Genomic DNA, 19,305 nt, shown 5'->3' on the forward strand with positions numbered 1-19,305 from the left:
TGATTATTTTTACTCGGACTTTTATTTTGAAAAATCATCGAGCGATGTTGTTCTGGAACTGTGGGCGTGTCCTTTGTAACAGAAACATTTTACTCAACATGAATACAAGACGTGTCTTTTTTCTTCATATTTATTATAATTGCTTCTAAATTTGCTGACCTGAGCCCCGCCCCCAAACACTTCTGTACATACAGTCAGACAAATCAAGCGCTCCTGAAACTGAGGTGGTTTTTCTCTTGGACATAAAAGTGGACATGTGAGGGCGTCGTCTATTTACAGGAGGAGGAGCCTCAGATCTGATTGGTGGAGGACACAGAAGAAGTTAATTTTAAAACAGGTGACCCCGCCCCTTGCTGTTATTTGACAAAAATACTGACATGATGATTCACATTAAATAAAACAAGCTATTGCACAAGACCCCACCCCCCACATCCAACTGACCCTCACACAGGAACACACCTACAGGAGGCGGGACTCCAGCACTTGCCACCGTTACACTTCGGTTAAAACAAAACAGAAATAAAAAAATCTAAAATACAAGTATTAAATATTTTCCGTATTAAAATTATTTCAAAATCCCAAATAAACATTTGTGGGCGGAGCCGTATAGATTCTATATAGATTCATTTGTACGTACAAACTTTGTTCCGTTCTTTAAATAAAAATAGAATAGCAGAGTTTATCTGGTGGGCGGAGCCTACTGCTGCGGTGTGGGCATGTCACGAGCGGCTGAGTTTGAACAGCACCTCAAACATGACGGACGCCACAGACGAGCTCAGCGCCGCCGACAGCGACACGTCCAGCAGTCGACTCTCGTGCACCACAAACTCCGCCCGGTTCTCCTCCACCGTCGCCATGGCGAGCAGGGCCTTGGCGGCACGGCACATCATGTTGACGCTGGGTGGCTCCGGCGGCGGTGCGGAAGCGGCATGCAGAGCGCCGTGTGGACTCTGGTGGTACTGCGCCACGGCAACACTGTCCTCCAGAAAACCGATCAGAGTTCCCACACTGCCCTTCAGCCGGGCCACGGCCCGTGCCGCCGCCGCGTCACCCTGCACCAGGTGAGCGAGGACAGCCACCGCCATCTCCCGACACACCTGACTCCGCCTCTCGCCGATGAGTCGCAGCAGCGCACCAAAGACCTCAAGCTGCCGGCTGAATGGCGGCGTGGCGAGCAGCAGGTCCACGTTAGCGTCCTGGATGCTCAGCTTGCACAGACACTCCAGCACCAGCCGCTGTGGCGTCAGTGACGACGAGGGACCGCCCCCCGCCGCCGCAAATGGGTCCTGCGCCTCGGCGGCCGGACAGACCAGCCAGTGCAGCAGCCCGTCCAGCAGCGGCAGACACACGCTCTCCGGATATAGCGACAGGTCCAGCCGACCCGACATGTTGGCGAGCGTCACCAGCGCGTTCTCCCGCAGCGCCGCCAGACACTCCCACCACCACTCGTCGCGGCTGCACGCCAGGCCGCGCTCCGCCTCCTGCTGGTAGGAGGGCGGCGTGCGTCTGCGGCGCGGGTGGTGGTGGTGCAGCAGCACCAAGCGGCCCAGGATCAGCACCAGGCCCGGGTGTCGCGACATTGCGCCGTCGTTGCCGGGGACGAAGGAGAGGCCGCGCAGCACGTTGGAGACGCACACGCAGCGCCGAGACAGCGAGTCCTGCCACGACTCGGCCGTGGACAGTGGCGCCGCGTCCCAGCAGCGCGGCTCATCCTCCAGCTGACTGAGTGACCTTTGACCTCCGGCCTCTGACAAACGCAGGAGAACACAGATGTCAGTGCACTGATCATGTGACATGAAAGGACACAAGGGGGCGTCGCATCTTTAGCAGAGTAACATTTCCTTACCTTCCTCCCTGTCCTCGTCTCCTTGCTCCCTCTCCTCTCTCCTCTGCGCAGGGTCTGGGGGCGCAGAGTCTAGTGTGCGCGGCTCAAAGTGAGTCTGGATGTGGGCGGTGGAGTCTCCGCCCCCTGCCCTCCAGTGCAGGAGGCCACTGATGAAGCCATTGGGTCTGCTAAGCTCCGCCCAGCGCTCCTCCACCTCCTGCCACGCCTCCTCCTTCTCCTCCACTTTGATTGGTAGTTTGTCGTACTTGCTGGCCTGTGGAGGGCGGAGCTCCGCACACTCCGCCTCCTCGGTGGTCATAGACATCGTGTGACGTGGAGACGCCTCCTCTGAACTCCTCACCCACTCCGGTGCTGATCGGTCATTTGTCTCCTTTAGCCCCGCCTCCTGCTGTTGAGGGGGGTGGGGCTGAGGCACCAACAGTGCGCCCTGGCCCTCAGCTCCTCCCACCTCGTACTCCTCCAGGAGACCGAAGATTTGGATCAGGCATCGACGGAAGAACTCCACGACGAGTTCAAGGAAACCAGGAAGCTTTAGAGAGTGACACGGACATGAATGAGTGAGTGTGTGTGTGTGTGTGAGTGTGTGTGTGTGTGAGTGAATGAGTGAGTGAATCAGTGTGAGTCTCACCTGTGAGAGGGTGAATGAGCCTGCACTGTTGTCGTCGTACAGCAGGATGTTGATCGTGTCCAGGGCCCACGTGCTCTCTGCTAAGAGGCCGGACTTCAGTGACATCATCACTCGCCACGCCTCCGGCGTTCCTGATTGGACAAACTCTTTTATCAACACTAAAGTGTTCTGTGTGTGTGTGTGTGTGTGTCTGTGTGTGACCTCTGACCTGTGTCCTTGGCGGTGAGTCGGCGCCGTGGCTTAACTCTGGGGGGCGTGGCCTCCACAGAGCCAGGCGGGAAACTGAAGTCTCTGTTGATGAGGGGGGGCAGGCTGTGGGTGGGCAGGGGGCCTACAGCAGGAAGTGCCGGTTTCTTCACAGAGGGCAGGTAGGGGGCGCTGTTTGGGGACAGAGAACCGCCCATGGGCCGGGGGAAGGAGGAGGGGCTGTGAGAGCGGGTCAGGTGGTTAGGGACAGTGGGTGTGGCTTGGAAAGAGGAGAGGGGTGGTCTGGAGGGCATGGACGGTGATGATGATGAGGAGGTGGAGTGTGGGGGGGGGTAGGGGGGCTGGCGCTGGCCCAGGTGACCGGGGGGCCACTGGCTCTCCGGCTCCTCCCCTCGGTTCAGACCCCTGTTGTAGGTGTAGCTCAGGTCTGTCCTGGGGGGCCACATGTTTGCCTGGGGCCCCTCCCCGTGGCCCCCGGACACTGGGGGTCCTGAGCCCAGCAGGACGTGCTGCGGAGGCGGGCGCTCACGGCCGCACGAATACGGATACTGACCCTGGACCGGCCGTCGCTCAGTACCCAGGTAAGCCCCTCCCCCGGCTCCTCCCCCTCCTCCATACGACGGGCCGAACATGTCGGGCTGCTGAGCGCCGTACTGCTGCGCGCCAAACCCCTCCCCCTCATGGCGCTTAGAGGGCGGGAACATTCCGTCTGTCGGTCGCTTGTAGCCCTGACGAACAAATGTATCATTTTGTCAACGTTAATCTCGACCGTCGAAAAACTTGAAAAACGTGAAAAACAGTGGTCGCTGTGACCTCTGACCTTTCAGAGGAAGAGTATGCACTCACCTGCTGCTGAGGAAACAGGGGCTGATGGGAAGTGTAGGCCATGTTGTGAGGGAACTGCTGCGCGTAGGCGTCGTGTCTGCAGACAGAGGGAGACAGAGAGTCAGTCACACTGTGTTTGTTCAGCAGCAGCGACGGCGACCTCTCACCTCTGCTGCGGGAACCTGCTGGACGGGAACATGCCAGCCTCGTTCCCACTCTGACCCACAGGGGGCGCCGTGCCTCCCTCTGGTCCCATCACGTGGTCCAGTCTGCAGGAACAAACCATCACACAGTCAGAGCTGCCTCTCACTCTGTCTGAATCTCACCGTCGTGTCACTTCCTGTTCACCTGCGCTCGAACCCGGGTCCGTACGAGTACTGGGGTCTGGGTCCGATCCCGCGTGGATACATGTCCTGCATGGACCCGCCGGGCATCTGACTGGGACCGAAGGCCTCGCCAGGTCCAGGATCTGGACAGAAGAGGGGCAATGTTAACCACAATACTGATACAGAGACGCTTCAGCGTTTAACCACCAGGAGGCGGCAGAGCAGCAAACTGGACTCAACCAACCCAAGTCCACACAGGGGGACAGTCCAAGTTTTATAAAAAACTTTTTGACTTCCATGTCGGCTCAGTGACGACAGGTGAATGTCACTCACCTTTCCTCACTCCTCCGTATGGGTCTTTGTTGGCATCGTACTGCATCCTCATCGGGGACTCTGCTGGACCTCCTCCCTGCTGGTAGGGGGCCCCTCCAGGACCCGCCCCTCTCTTACTGTGGAATGCCGGATCGCTGCCTTCAGAGAACGGGTCCTGGACGCTCACCATGGTCCTGAGACAGAGCAGCAGGAGAGGACAGTGAGGCGTCTTCAGTCCCTGAAACCACATCGTGCTGACCTGATGATTCTAGACTCCGGTTCCTTCCCTACCTGTTTCCGGGCTGGGGGCCTATCTGGCCGTGTGGTGTGGAGGCCGGGGTTGGGGGCTTCAGGTCCGTGGGGGCCTCGGTCAGGGAGCTGCTGCTGGACTGAGGAGTGTTGGGCCCCTGCAGGGAGCTGGAGTTGGCTGCAGAGACAGAGACAGAGAACCTGCTGACGACAGGGGTCACGTGTCGTCATGGCAACACTCCACACCACTGTCGTACTGTTCCACCTTAACACTCCTTTCAACAACACCAAGGTCCACCTTAAAACCTGTCATTAGTCCCATCCGCACCCTGTACATACACATACACACACACAGTGATGGAGGGGGACAAGGAGGAGGGAGGAAGAGGAGGAGAGGGAGGAAGAGGAGGGACGAGGACGAGGAGAGGGAGGAAGAGGAGGGACGAGGACGAGGAGGGACGCGGAGGAGGGACGCGGAGGAGGACCTGTCCTACCTGGGGACGGGGGCTGGATCTTGGCCTGCAGTGACGTTGGTTTCTTGGCGTCCCCGCTGGGGGCCGGCCCCTCAGGTGGAGGCTCCTCCCCACGCTCCACCTGACACTCATAGGCAAACAGGTAGTGGATGTACTGCTTCTTCAGGGAACTGGCCGAGCTGCTGGACGTCCCCACACTCAGCAGTGACGACAGCTCCCTCCATTTCTTATTCTTATTCACCTAAGGGGGCGGAGACAGCGGTGAGTCAGCTGACAGGTGAGCTGTTAAAATGTCACGATACAAAGTTTCTGTGGAGCTGACTAAGATTAAACACACATTGTTGAAATAAAACAATGTGTGTTTAATCTTTCAGTTTAAATATAACGTGTCGTTATGCATGATCGTGTTTTTGCAGCCTTGGGTCACAAGCCAGCGTCTTTTTGAGCCGGTCCCAAGCCCGGATAAATGCAGAGGGTTGCGTCAGGAAGGGCATCCGGCGTAAAACCTGTGCCAAAACCAAATATGCAAATCAAATCTATGACTTCCATACCGGATCGGTCGAGGCCCGGGTTAACAACGACCACCATTGGTGCTGATGACCTACAGGGTAACGGTGGAAATTGGGCTACTGTGGGTCGAAGTCGAAGGAGGAGAGGAGGAGAGGAGGAGGGCGGGTTCAGAAACAGAGAGAAAAGAGGAAAGGCAAGAGTCTGGGACAGAGTAGGGACTTTGAATATTGGGACAATGACGGGAAAAGCTAGAGAGTTGATTGACATGATGCAGAGAAGGAAGGTGGACATACTGTGTGTCCAGGAGACCAGGTGGAAAGGTAGCAAGGCGAGAAGCTTAGGTGCAGGTTTGAAGTTGTACTACTATGGTATTGATAGGAAGAGAAATGGAGGAGGGGTTATCCTAAAGGAGGAGTTTGTTAGGAATGTCCTGGAAGTGAAAAGAGTGTCAGATAGACTGATGAGTCTGAAGCTTGAAATTGAAGGTGTGATGTTAAATGTTATTAGTGGCTATGCCCCACAGGTGGGATGTGAATTAGAGGAGAAGGAAACATTCTGGAGTGAGTTAGATGAAGTGATGCAGAATATCCCCAGAGGTGAGAGAGTCGTAATTGGTGCAGACGTCAATGGACATGTTGGTGCAGGAAATAGAGGTGATGAAGAAGTGATGGGCAGGTTTGGTATCCAAGACAGGAACACAGAGGGACAGATGGTGGTAGACTTTGCCACAAGGATGGAAATGGCTGTAGTGAATCCTTCTTTCCAGAAGAGTCATGAGCATAGGGTGACTTATAAGAGTGGAGGTAGGAGCACACAGGTAGACTACATCTTGTATAGACCATGTAATCTGAAGGAGATCAGTGACTGCAAAGTAGTGGTGGGTGAGAGTGTAGCAAGTCAGCATAGGATGAATCTGGTGACAAGGAAGACGAAGAGGACAAAGACAGAACAAAGGACAACGTGGTGGAAGCTGAAAAGAGAGGACTGTTCTGGGGTTTTCAGGGAGGAGTTGAGAAAGAATCTGGGTGGTCAGGGAGTGCTGACTACAGCTAATGTAATCAGGGAGACAGGTAGGAGAGTATTTGGTGTGTCGTCTGGAAGGAAAGTAGATAAGGAGACTCGGTGGTGGAATGGGGAAGTGCAGGAGGATATAAAGAGAAAGAGGCTAGCAAAGAAAAAGTGGGACACTGAGGAGACTGAAGAGAGCAGACAGGAGTACAGGGAGATGCAGCACAAGGTCAAGGTAGAGGTCGCAAAGGGGGCAGCCCGTGGCCAAGTGGAAAGGGAACTTGACTTGTAACCAGAGGGTTACATCCCCACCCGGCCAAAAAAAAAGGGCTGGGGTATCCCTGAGCAAGGTACCCAACCCCCAATGCTCCCTGGGCGCTACTCAGTGTGGCAGCCCACTGCTCCTAATTCTGGGCAACCCGTGGCCAAGTGGAAAGGGAACTTGACTTTTTGTGAGCAACAGTAAGAATGCTGGTAGACAAATACAGAGAAGGTCAGAGGGAGGTACGTAAGTGTTAGCGTGTACGTTAAGTGTTAGCGTGTGGTTTGTCAGACTTTTCTGCTTATTGTGCGTTAATCTGTCAACATGGGTCAGGTCATCGTCGCCGACCGCCACGGAGGAAATTCACTTTTCACAGCTGATGTGCGACACTGTTGTTTGAGGAAGTTGACAGATTAAAAGTTTCTGCCCAACAATCTCCAATACTTACTGACCTAAATGAATTTGTTAAAAGACTATACTTCTTCATATTAGTCCCAAAGACTAAAACTAAATACTAAGACTAAAACGACAACACTGCTGAGCACCTGTGAGTGCTTTGAGAGGTAACTGCACCTTGTTACCATAACAACAGTGGGTTCTGAAAACAGTCACATGTTGTCCTCAGTGTGGTCTCACCATGGCCAGTCCCCCGATGTCTCTGACGGACAGGTAGAGTCTACACAGGTCCAGTGGCTTCTTGCCGACGGCGGGCAGGTGTGGGAGGGCCATCCCTCGCTCCTCCATGAAGGACAGGTAGCGGTCGACCCATGGCCTCCTCTCAGGCTCAGAGCCCATCTCGTACAGCCGCGTGATCTTCTCGCTGGTCATGGTGGCCACACTGGGTTTCTGCACACAGAGAAAGACACGGACACCGAGTCAGGACCAAGAATACAATATAACACCACTTTATTTTTCTTTACATGTGTTACTAGAGTGTTCCTCTGGGGGGCAGCAATCACTCTCTCTCTCTCTCACACACACACACACACCTTGGGTTTGGGTGGTTCTGTTGAAGAGGCCACACCCTCTTTACTGAGCTCCGCCCTCTGCTTGGTGTCTTGATGAGCAGCCATCACATCTGCTGACATCATCATGGAACCTGAGCAACAAACGTAAATAAACAATAACATCGATCGTTCTGTAGCCCCGCCCACCACCCAATAAAAATTCCTTTGAGCACCCCAATAACCCGCTCACACAGGACCCTGTGACTCGTGATCATGTGACCCTGTGACTTGTGATCATCATGTAAAAGACTTTTCTGTCATCACGTGGTTTTGCGAACAACATTCGGCCTCAGAAACGTTTACGTCTATGGTTTCAAACGCGATTTCTCAGGAATGCGATAAAGTCCCCGGTTCCGAGTCATCACTCTGAGAACATGCTACCTGAGGGCGGGGCATAGAAGGGGGCCCCCTGCTGGCTGAGGACGGGCCCCTGTGGCGTCATCCTTCCAGAGTTACTGCCCGGCTGCTGCTGGCTGTAGGGACCTGTGGGGACTCCGGCGGCCCCGGGGCCCATCCCTGCCATTGCTGTCATGGTCGGGAAGCTGCTGCCCTGTCTGTAAGAGCACAGAGAGAGGCGTGACCAACCCTTCTTTCTCATCATCATCATCACCACCACAGGCTGCAGCTCACATGCAGGAGGAGGAAGATCAAAGTGAGGAGGAGGAGTCAGAGACCATGAGTTCCTTGTAAACACTGCATGGTTTTAGGAAGCCCCGCCCATGCCATAAATAATACTTTAGAAAAACTGACCACATGCAGGAGGACAGAGATAAAAGCAAAGAAGGAGCAGCAGCTTCTGTGGGAGGAGCCTCAGTGGGCGGTGACAGGGCAGGAAGTGCTCTGGTTAGTAAAAAAAAATGGCAGCAGAGCCGCACGCACGCACGCACACACACACACACACACACACACACACACACACCTACCCATGATGCTCTGCCTGCACAGCACTGGTGCCCTGCTGGGAGTGATGGGAGGGGTGAGGGAGGGGTGAGTGGTGTGGAGAGAGGGAGACTCCACTCCCTGGCCAAGACTTGTTGTGGTAGCCGGGCGAGCGGGTGAAGGGAGGCCTGGAGGATCAGAGAGTCCAGACACTGGTCTCAGTGTGGTCAAGTCTAAACTAAACATCTAAAACACCTGAGTGATGGAGGCAGTAGTGGATCAACAGCTCCTGTGTGTGTGACCTTAAAATCTCTGAGGCCTTTGGTGTGGAAGAGTGAGCATTTGTCATATAACCAGTGTTTCACAGCTGCTGTCCAGACTGTTGTGGTTCTGCTCTGGGACCAGGTTCTGTCAGGACTCACCTGTTCTGAGCTCCGGCTGAGAACGTGGGTGAGGAGTTGGCACCGGGCCCGGTGCTCGGGCCGACATCGAGTGGTTTGCGGCCGGTGTTGGGCCCCGGAGGCCTCATGCCCTGACCAGCGGGCTGTGGCATACCTGGGGAGGTGGGGGCCATGGCACTCCCTGCGGCGGGGTAGGACCGCCCCCCAGCTCCAGGCCCGGGACCACGACCTGCTGGAGTGGACGGACCTTGACCGTGCATCGGACTGCTGGCATTCAGCCCCAGGCTGTTGGCCAGGCCCGGGCTGGGGCCGCTGTAGTTGGGGGGGCAGGGGTAGTTACCTGAGGACAGAGACATGACATCAGAACCTTCACCAGTTTAAAACCACCGTCTGTCCACGTCACAGCAGATTATACCTGGGGGGCCATACTGGCCGTATGAGCTGCCCTGTTGGTAGGAGCCGTGGTGCACGGCGCCCCCCATTGGCGGGTGAGGGGACATGGGCGGTGCCGACTGCTGGGGGCCAAACTGAGGCCCTGCAGCGCTACGCTGCATGGAAGACGACAAACCTTAGGAGGAGACAAAGAGCAGAACTAAGTCGGCATCATATTAGCTTAGCATTAGCACCTGGAGGGTGGTCACATGACAGCACAGAGACATGACCCGCCCACTGACCATGTGACATACAAAACACAGGTGTTACCTCTGTCCTGAGGACCAACATCTGATCCAGGACCTGGGACCTGAGGGGTCAGCTGAGCTCCTGACACACACACACACACACACACACACACACACACACACACAAATACATCCGGGTGAGAACAGCTAGGGCAAATGTTAAGCTAATTACCCTCCTGGAACTAATGCTAAGCTCAATACTCTCCTGGGGATAATGCTAAGCCACTTACCATTCTGTGGCTAATGCTAAGCTAATTACCATCCTTGAGCTAATGCTAAGCTAATTACCGACCTGGGCAAATGCTAAGCTAAATACTCTCCTAAGGTGAATGCTAAGCTAATAACCCACCTGGGGCTAATGCTAAGCTAAACAATCTCTGAGGGCTAATGCTAAACGATCCACGGTCATGTCTCACAGTTGATTGGCTGTAACCACATCATTATGTTGAGGTGAATATTTCCAACGAGTCACAACTTTCTATGTAAAAAAATAATATTTAATAACTTTTTCCAGTGTGTTGGTCTCCATGGCAACAACAAGAAATAAAAAATGACATTAAATAAAGTGAAGTTTTGAAAAATCAGTTCTTTGTTTTAACATAAACATAATGACGACGTCACTAACCTGGTCCACTGGTGGCCGGGGACAAAGGTCCTGATCGTGATTGGCTGCTGGAGCCGGCGGGGGACAGCGAGGGGGACGGCGAGGGCCCCGAGTGAGCGGGCGGAGGGTGTCGGGGTGACACGTGGGGCGAGAAAGGAGAGCGAGCTGGAGTTCCTTGATCGCCCTGAATACTCCCAGATCCCGACGCCCCTGAACTCACCACAGCCTCAGTACCTGTGGGCAAGTCGTCAATGGACCCGGAAAGATCCTGAAACACAGGAGGCGCTGGTCAGCTCCGAAAAACAGAATGAGACGGAGAGCGCCCCCTGCTGCTGAGAACCAGTGGTCCATAGAGTCTACTCCAAGTTTGTAAAACACTCACTCTGCCACACCAAACCCCATAGAGAAAATCAGTGATTTTAACATCACAGCACACAGGAGCTGTTGATCCACTGCTGCCTCCATCACTTCAGTTCAAATGTCTTATTTTGTCACTTCGGCTTTGGAAATCCTTTGTTCAGATTGACCTCAGTGACACAAAGTGACCACACGAGGCAGCAGAGGACCAGCAGCTAAAATCACTGACTTTCTCTCTGATGTTTGGTGTGGGAGAAACTAATGTGTCTATATTCAGACACACAGGCCTCATCATCATCCTCATCCTCAGACACGCGGAGGAGGGATCAACGTTCACGCAGCTCAAAGCCACGCCTCAGTTCCTCCTTCAGTGTCTGTGATAGGTTTACGACGAGACAGCGTCTCACTCTGACAGAAAAACAACAGCATCTCAATCTTTGAGACAAATGAAGTGGTGAAGGTGAGAGGGAGAGCGCAGAGGAGAGGAGACCAGGAGAGGAGAGAGAATGAAAGAGGAAATAAAAGATGAGGAAGAAGGTAAAAAAAAAAAAGCAGAAGAAACACTGCACTGAAATCTCCCATCAGCCCCTGGGCTCCAGACAAGCCAATCAGCGCGAATCAGCGCGCATCAGCACATCCCTCCCTGCTCCTCCCCCTGCCAACAACTCAGCCAATCAGCTGCAGCACACGCACACACACAGACACACAGAGTATTCCTCTGCAGCCTCGCTCGCCCTTCTCCTTTTCTACACTTCCTCCTTTTTCTACTTCACATCCTCCTCCCTCCTTCACATCCTTGTCTCCTGCAGACTCACCTCATCTTCCTCTTGTATGCCTCCTGCTACCTCCGCTCCTTCTCTTCTTCTCTCCTCGTCTCCTTTCCTTGTCCTCTTTCTCTCGTCTCATTCAGAGCCTCAGAGAGAAAGTTGGTGTTTTAAAAAAAAACCCTGACACACACACACACACACACACACACACACACACACACACACACACAGACACACACACGCACACACACAGACACTATAAAGTGTATTTCTAAAGCTCTTTGTTTTTTCCTTCTTAGCTGAACTGAAATGAGTCAGCAAACATGACACTGACAGAAAAACATCAGTAATTACTGCTGACTCTGTGATTTCCCTTCCTGCAACAGAGGCGGACTCTCCTCCGCCTGTTGCCATGGCAACTGCATCACCACCTCCCTCAAAAAACGTAAAAAAAGAAGGCACAGAGCTGAGGAGAAACAGCAAACACGAGAGAACGAGGGGATGATACAGAGGAGTGAAGGAGAGAAAGAGGAGTGAAGGAAGAGTGAAGGAGAGAAGGAGAGAAAGAGGGGTGAAGGAAGAGTGAAGGAGAGAAAGACAGAAAGAGGAGTGAAGGAAGAGTGAAGGAGAGAAGGAGAGAAAGAGGAGTGAAGGAGAGAAAGAGGACTGAAGGAAGAGTGAAAGAGAGAAGGAGAGAAAGAGGAGTGAAGGAAGAGTGAAGAGTGAAGGAGAAAAGAAGAAAAGGAGAGCAGGAGAGAAAGAGGAGTTTCTCAATAAAAACATTCACAGCAACCTGAAACATTCTCTCACACACAGGACTAGACCCTGGTCTTGGACTCACAGGGAGGCTGGATGGCCTCTCCTGTTGACTCATCTCCTCATGGTTTGGTTTCCCAGGAGTCATAGCAGCAGACTGACCGCGGCCGGCGTACGCCTCCTGTGGCGCCTCCTGCATCAGGAGGAGACGCAGGAACCAAGAGAAAGCAGCAGGTGAAACAAACGTACAGAATACCACCACAGGAGTCATGTGACCAGGAGTCATGTGACCAGGCGTACCTGCTGAGGCAGTGGGCGGGGCTGCATGTATGGTGGCTGGCTTGGGGCGGCGGGCTGCTGCTGCTGAGGCGGGCTGAAGTACGGAGGCTGACCCGGCTGACAGTAACCCTGCTGCTGCTGCTGCTGCTGCTGCTGCTGCTGCTGCTGCTGCTGCGAGTACTGAGAGCTCATCTGAGGAGACAAATAAGAAACAACAGTGAGACCAGGTTTAGGTCTGGGCCATATATCGGTAGTAAGAGTTATGCAGGTATATTTTTGAAACAGATATGTAGCTGAGACAATATCACCAGACTTTATTTTATAAAGCCGACCGCTTCTCTCTGAGCCTACAAGCCTAGTTCAGCTGCTCAGCCACGCCCCTTACATGTACATACTACGTAGTGTTCTCCCGCCCACGCTACGCATCACAACAGACATTTAAACGAAAACGCGGCGGACGCGGTGCAGGTGGAGCGTGAGCAGTTGGTGGCTAAGAGAAAGAAAATGGCGCAGTTATTTTTCTAAATATAATGTGGATTTTTTACTCCGATACATTTTTCTTAACCATCTTCGTTACTCGTTAATACAGAATAAAGGTTGAGCTGGTGGCGTAATGCCTGTTTGTTGTCGCTAGTTTTTAGCGGCACCAGCTGTTAGCCGCAGATTTCAGTTGTTTACTGTGTCCAACACTGAGGCTCTGGTTTCCAGGTTTCTGGTCTACTGTGTTTATGGGTTTCTGTTGTACACTCCAGACGCCGGGTTTCAGCTATCAGCTGTTTCATCTCTCAGCTGTCAGCCGAGCGGCCAACCGGTGAGCTAGCGAGCTAATCCGTTTTGTTCAAAATATCGTTATAATATCGCATGTCGGCATTCGAACAACAAATATCGCAATATCAGTTTTGGTCCATATCGCCCAGCCCTAACGAGGTGTCGCGTGAACAGGAAACTGAAGTTTGTAAAACACTCACTCTCCCACACCAAACCTCATCGAGAAAATCTGTGATTTTAACCCACACACACACACACACACACACACACACACACACACACACAGCTGCATCCATCACTAAGTTCAAATGTCGTATTTAGTCACTTCAGTGTTTGAAATCCTTCGTTCAGATTGACGTCAGTGACACAAAGTGTCCACACGAGGCAGCAGAGGAGCAGCAGCTAAAATCACTCTCTGATGTTTGGTGTGGGAGAGTGAGTGCTTTAGGAACTTCAGTTTCCTGTTGGAGAAGTCTGTCTCACAGTGAGATATTATGGTCTGTATTTATATAGCACTTTTCTGGTCTTGATGACATTCAAAGCTGCTATACACTCCAGTTTTTACCATTCACTCATTTACCCACACTTTCCATCACTCGTCTTTCAGCGTGGGGTTAAGTGTCTTGCCCAAGAACACATCAGCACATAGACTAGCTGAGCTGGGAATCAAACCCATAACCTTCAAGATGAAAGGCGACTTGCTCGACCTCTGACCTCCTCAAAGGGGTGGACATATACTGGTACCGTTTCTCCCCCTCTCTGATGGAATGCGTGTGAAATCAGAAATGTGTCGGTCACCATGTGACCTCTCTTGTGACTTGCACAGAAAAACAAGCTGCTGCTCAGAGACGATCACAGAGCATCAGCGGCTGCTGCACCTGGGTTACTCAGTCCAGGACTTCCACAGGTGTTCAGGAAAATACACAAGCTGCTCTTTCAACAAAGACTAAAGGGCTAATGTCGGTCTACATCAGCAACATGTCGGAAAATGTTGCAGAGGCCGGCGGTCTGATGACGTCACATGTACGTGTCGGCTCAGCTGAACCTCGTCAGAGCAGGAAGTAAAACAAACAGCAGGTACCGGGAGCAGTGCTGGGACTATGTGAAAGAACGGGTGAAGAGAGCATCCCCTACCTGTTGCTGAGGGTACTGCATCGGTCCCATCCCGATTTGCCCCCTGCTGGGCATTCCCATCGGGTATCTGTGGGGGGAGGGGGCGCCATAGGACTGGCCAGGATAAGGTGCCCCCTGTTGTTGCTGCTGCGAGTATGGGTTGTTGCTCATACTGTAGAGCTGAGAGCGCTTCATCGACATCGGGTCCATGGGCGGCACCTGAACAAAGAACCACGTCAGGACCAGGTTCAGTCCCGTCTGACACACTGACATACAGTAACAGTAGGTGAAGAGAGACTGCGTGAGCAGATGTTTCAAAGCTGCAGCTAAAACTAGAAACATTCACACACACAGATGTTGAATCCCTCATGATTATTCTAGACGACAAGACTCTTACTCTAATACCTGTCGTTATTTAAGCCTCGTCATTTCAACACATGCATTAATGACATCCCATGTTATCAGATCCAACAGACTGTGCAACAACTTTTTTCTGGTGCCTCATTGAATCAGACCAGACACAGGCGTCACCAACATGAGTCCGACAAATCATTTCATTCATGATTCAAGACATGTATTACCCTCTCGTTCTCTCAGAGCCAAGATGGCTGCCAGCAAGGACACGGGGGAAATTCAAGCAACTTAAGACTCAAGTTTGTAAACCACTCACTCTCCCACACCAAAGTCATTTAAGTTGGCAGGGACACAGGAGCTGCTGGTCCTCTGCTGCCTCATAACAATATCACACATTTGAACTTAATGATGGAGGCAGCAGTGGATCAACAACTTAAAATCACCGATTTTCTCTGTGGATTTTGATGTGGGAGAGCGAGCGGTTTAAACTGAAGTTTGCGGTTTAAAATAATTAAAAGTCCTTTATCACGTGGCTAAAATGTGATTTATTCCTTATGTTGTTAAGAACAACCCCCCCACTTCAGGCTGGTTCTCAACGCAAAACATCCGTCTTTAAGTCCCATGTACCTTAAAATGTATTTCACCACCACCTCTATGTTTCCTGTTTACATTTAACACAATAGCTAGTGAATTGTTCACAAACAAAGACAGACCCAGCTGACGGTGTGTTTAATGAGAGGAGGCTGTGGATGAAGCACTGACCCGCTGCCTCTGTGTGAGGTGAGGCGGGGTCTGCAGCTGGGGGAGCGGTGCTCACTGTGTTGTGCCGCTGGTAATGGGCACATGGCTAATCTGCATGTGTGAAGGTCAGGACTCAGCGGAGACCGGGCTATCGTGAGTTCCGAGCGAACGGAGCGCTGGAGCCCTGAGCAGCGGCTACACCACTAATGTGACTCCTCCTCTCCGGTGACACTTCACTAAAGTGAGAGAGGCGGTTAGCATGCAAAGGCGGTTAGACGGCGCCAGATACTACCAGAAAGCTCATGGCAGCTTCCACCCCCATATTTCAATGTTCACACTCCACAATTAACGACACTATAGCCGCGGCGTGTTCCCCGTCGCTGTGCAATCATACCGCGGTTTCGTTACACACACACACTCAGCCTCTACAGGCCTGTGCGGCTGCATTAGCAACGGCTAGCATGCTACCGTTACCCTCACCATAGCAAGCTCATAACGGAGTCACCTTGGACACGGAACCAAAACCGTGACTTTACCAACTGCCGTTCACACATACGGCGTTTGTGTGTTGATGTTCAGCGATGTACACAATTAAAGACGATGTTTTATTTGTTTCAAAGTGAACAAACATCAACATATAGTCTTAAGAGGTCAAAATGGCACGTCTTTACAGTTGAACTTTAAAAAAATACACCTAGCTCAGCAGCTAACTGGTATTAGCTAATTGAGTTCTAGAGCTGCTAACATGCTAGTTAGCAGCTAACGTGCTAGTTAGCCGCTATGCTAACCACGGGTGGTGATTTGCGTTGGGTGATGTAACATGGATTAGCATAGCAGCTAGTGAACATGTTAGCCGGAGGAAGACAGCGGAGTTTTTGTTTGTTTTTAATAATTACGGTGTTGCTCACCTGGGACCTACCGCCGCCCTGCCCGGTGTTCCCCGGGCTCAACGCCGGGTGAGTTATTTGTTGTCCCCCCCAGCCGTGAGCAGCCGAGCCGTACTGGGAGCCTGTATCTTTAGCCGGCCCCATGCTCGGCTGCTGCTGCTGAGCGGAGGAGGGGTGATTAAAGTCTGAATATCCGCCTCCATAACCGCGCATCATCGGACTCGGAGACGTTAATAACTGGTTCAGAGTCGGTGTAGCTCCGGGTGGCTGCGGCGGCTGCTGCTGCCCGGTGTATCGCTGAAATCCTCCGCCGCTGCCGCCTCCACCTCCAGCCGGGGAGCTGGCAGCAGTCATAGCCGCTTTGCTGTGGTTTGAGCTCGGGCCCAGCAGGCTGTTCCCCTGGCGGGAGGGACTCATCATGCCTCCGTAACCACTGGTCCCGTATCCGGGTCGGTAGTTCGGGTAGTGGTTGTACGGGCTGTTGTTGTTGTTGTTATAGCCTTCGTGGGAGTTGTGAAGCTGGTCCATGGCGCTGTGTTCCGCTCGTCTCACCCCAGTCCCTGCGCTTTGTTGTCCGCCATGTTGATCAGAGCAAGGCCCTCCTCCTCCTCCTCCAGCCCCATCATCATCAGAGTCAACCCGGAGGAGCCGCGGCTTTTTCCGCTGCTGCTGCAGCCTTTCCTGCTGCTACAGTTTCCACTCACATGCGGGTCGATGTTATTGTTGATGTGCTTGTTGTTCCTGTTGGTGTCTGATGATCTCAGGTTGACATCCACACTCCTCCTCCTCAGCTGATGTTCCTCTTCATGATGCTCGTCTGCTCCGCTCTTCTCCACCTGGAGGATGTTGTTTTCTGCTCTTCCATGCTTTTTCTCCTCCGTCTGCTTGTTGTTATTGTTGTTGTTGTTGTTGGATGCTGAGCAGCAGAGGTGTGTGCTGGGATGATGATGATGACGATCTGGAAGAAAACATGGACTCTTCCTGATCTTCATACATTACACATGCTGCGCACATAACATTAACACATAAACTCACCAAAGAAGAGTGTGGTGATCATGCAGCAGCTGACAGAACCATGTATGAAAGTACATCAATGCTTCAAATATAAGGTTTTAAAATAAATACAAACAACACAATAATAAAGTGGCTGGTGAGATAAACCACACACTTTATAATACTTTGTTTTATTACTCATGAAGCCTAATATACTCTGTTTTTTGTCCTGAACTTTAACTTCTGTACCTGAGGCGTGAGCACAAATCGTTTTTATGGTTTTTATTGTGTGTGCGTGTGTGTGTGTGTGCGTGTGTGCGTGTGTTACAGTATGAAAACTGTGATTCAGACATTTCTCTACACGAGAGACAAGCTGACACCAGGTGGGTGTTTGTGCTGCTGGTGGGGGCCCAGCAGGGGCCTCCTCCCACTGCCCCTCTGGATACAACCCTGTCAAGTCAAGCAGTGAAACTGTGTCAGAGAGCAGCAGCAGCAGTGACAGCAGCAGTGACAGCATCAGCAGCAGCAATATCTACATCACATGATCACGTCGTCATCTCACTGTTAGACTTTTGTAAACCACTCACTCTCCCACACACACACACATACATTCCAACACACTCACACACCCTCCCCCCACACACACACACACACACACACTCACACACTCTCCCACACCAAATGTCTCCTGTGTGTGTGAATTTAACATCACACACACAGGAGTTGTTGATCCACTGCTGCCTCCATCACTAAGTTCAAATGTCTTATTTTGTCACTTCAGTGTTTGAAATCCTTTGTTCAGATTGACGTCAGTGACACAAAATGACCACACGAGGCAGCAGAGGACTAGCAGCTAAAATCACTGGTTTTCTCTCTGGGGTTTGGTGTGGGAGAGTGTGTGTGTGTGTGTGTTGTGTGTGTGTGTGACATATTTGCCATAAAAGATAATCTGATAATATGAAGACCATTCACACACATATTGATCTTTTATGGATTTAAAAGGATCAGTGGCTTTAAAAGAAACATGTTCTGCTTGTGTTCCCTCTGTGAGAAGACACTGGACAGTCAACAGAGAGCATGCTGCCCCCTGCTGGAACCTCCAGTCCAGTCAAACTCAACTCTGGTTATGATTTCATATTAATGCTCGTCTTACATTAAAACATGTTGACCAGACGTGGACGAGGCGTCGCACCAAAACAATAAAGAATGAAGAAAATAAATGACACAAAAGCAACTTCTCTGTGAGCTCATCCAGCCTGTAGGGGGCGTGGTCACTCCTGAGTTTAGGAAACACCAATCACAGGAAACTCTGCTATATCTGTCTGTTAATTAATGGTTACCAAACACTGGATCGGGACCCACAGATGGGTCAGATGTTGACCCAAAATTTTAAGTACACACATGCATATATATATATATACATTTAAGTGCACATGTATATATATATATATATATATACATTTAAGTACACACATGCATATATATACATTTAAGTGCACACATGCATATATATACATTTAAGTACACACATGTATATATATATATTTAAGTACACACATGCATATATATATACATTTAAGTGCACATGTATATATATATATACATTTAAGTACACACATATATATACATTATTAAGTACACACATATATATACATGTACATATATATATACATAAGTACACACATGCATATATATATATATATATACATTTAAGTGTACAGTATATATATATACATTTAAGTACACATGCATATATATATATACATTTAAGTATATGTATATATATATATACATTATACACATGCATATATATATACGCTTAATACACACATGCATATATATATACATTTAAGTACACACGTATATATATACACATTTAAGTACACACATGCATATATATATACGTTTAAGTACACACATGCATATATATATACATTTAAGTACACACATGTATATATATACACATTTAAGTACACACATGCATATATATACATTTAAGTACACACATGCATATATATATACATTTAAGAGCACATGTATATATTCAAGATTCAAGATTCAAAGTGTTTATTG

At 51.0% G+C, this 19,305-nt stretch overlaps 1 protein-coding gene across 1 annotated transcript; it reads right to left on the bottom strand.

Moving 5' to 3' along the window:
• Positions 1-112: 112 nt before the first annotated feature.
• Positions 113-16,826, bottom strand: arid1b (AT rich interactive domain 1B (SWI1-like)). The gene is made up of 21 exons (XM_044017760.1): positions 16,261-16,826; positions 14,279-14,476; positions 12,398-12,568; positions 12,183-12,290; positions 10,239-10,485; positions 9,636-9,695; positions 9,349-9,501; positions 8,955-9,273; positions 8,035-8,207; positions 7,636-7,745; positions 7,283-7,492; positions 4,888-5,107; positions 4,436-4,571; positions 4,166-4,338; positions 3,855-3,975; positions 3,674-3,775; positions 3,528-3,603; positions 2,683-3,409; positions 2,475-2,605; positions 1,847-2,375; positions 113-1,747 (listed from the first exon to the last, which is right to left on the bottom strand). Exons 1-21 carry the CDS (start codon positions 16,765-16,767, stop codon positions 720-722), a joined length of 5,499 nt encoding a protein of 1,832 aa, XP_043873695.1. The 5' UTR covers positions 16,768-16,826; the 3' UTR covers positions 113-719.
• Positions 16,827-19,305: the final 2,479 nt, after the last annotated feature.

The sequence above is a fragment of the Solea senegalensis genome, unplaced genomic scaffold (assembly GCF_019176455.1).
Source record: "Solea senegalensis isolate Sse05_10M unplaced genomic scaffold, IFAPA_SoseM_1 scf7180000015796, whole genome shotgun sequence".
NCBI lineage: Eukaryota > Metazoa > Chordata > Actinopteri > Pleuronectiformes > Soleidae > Solea > Solea senegalensis.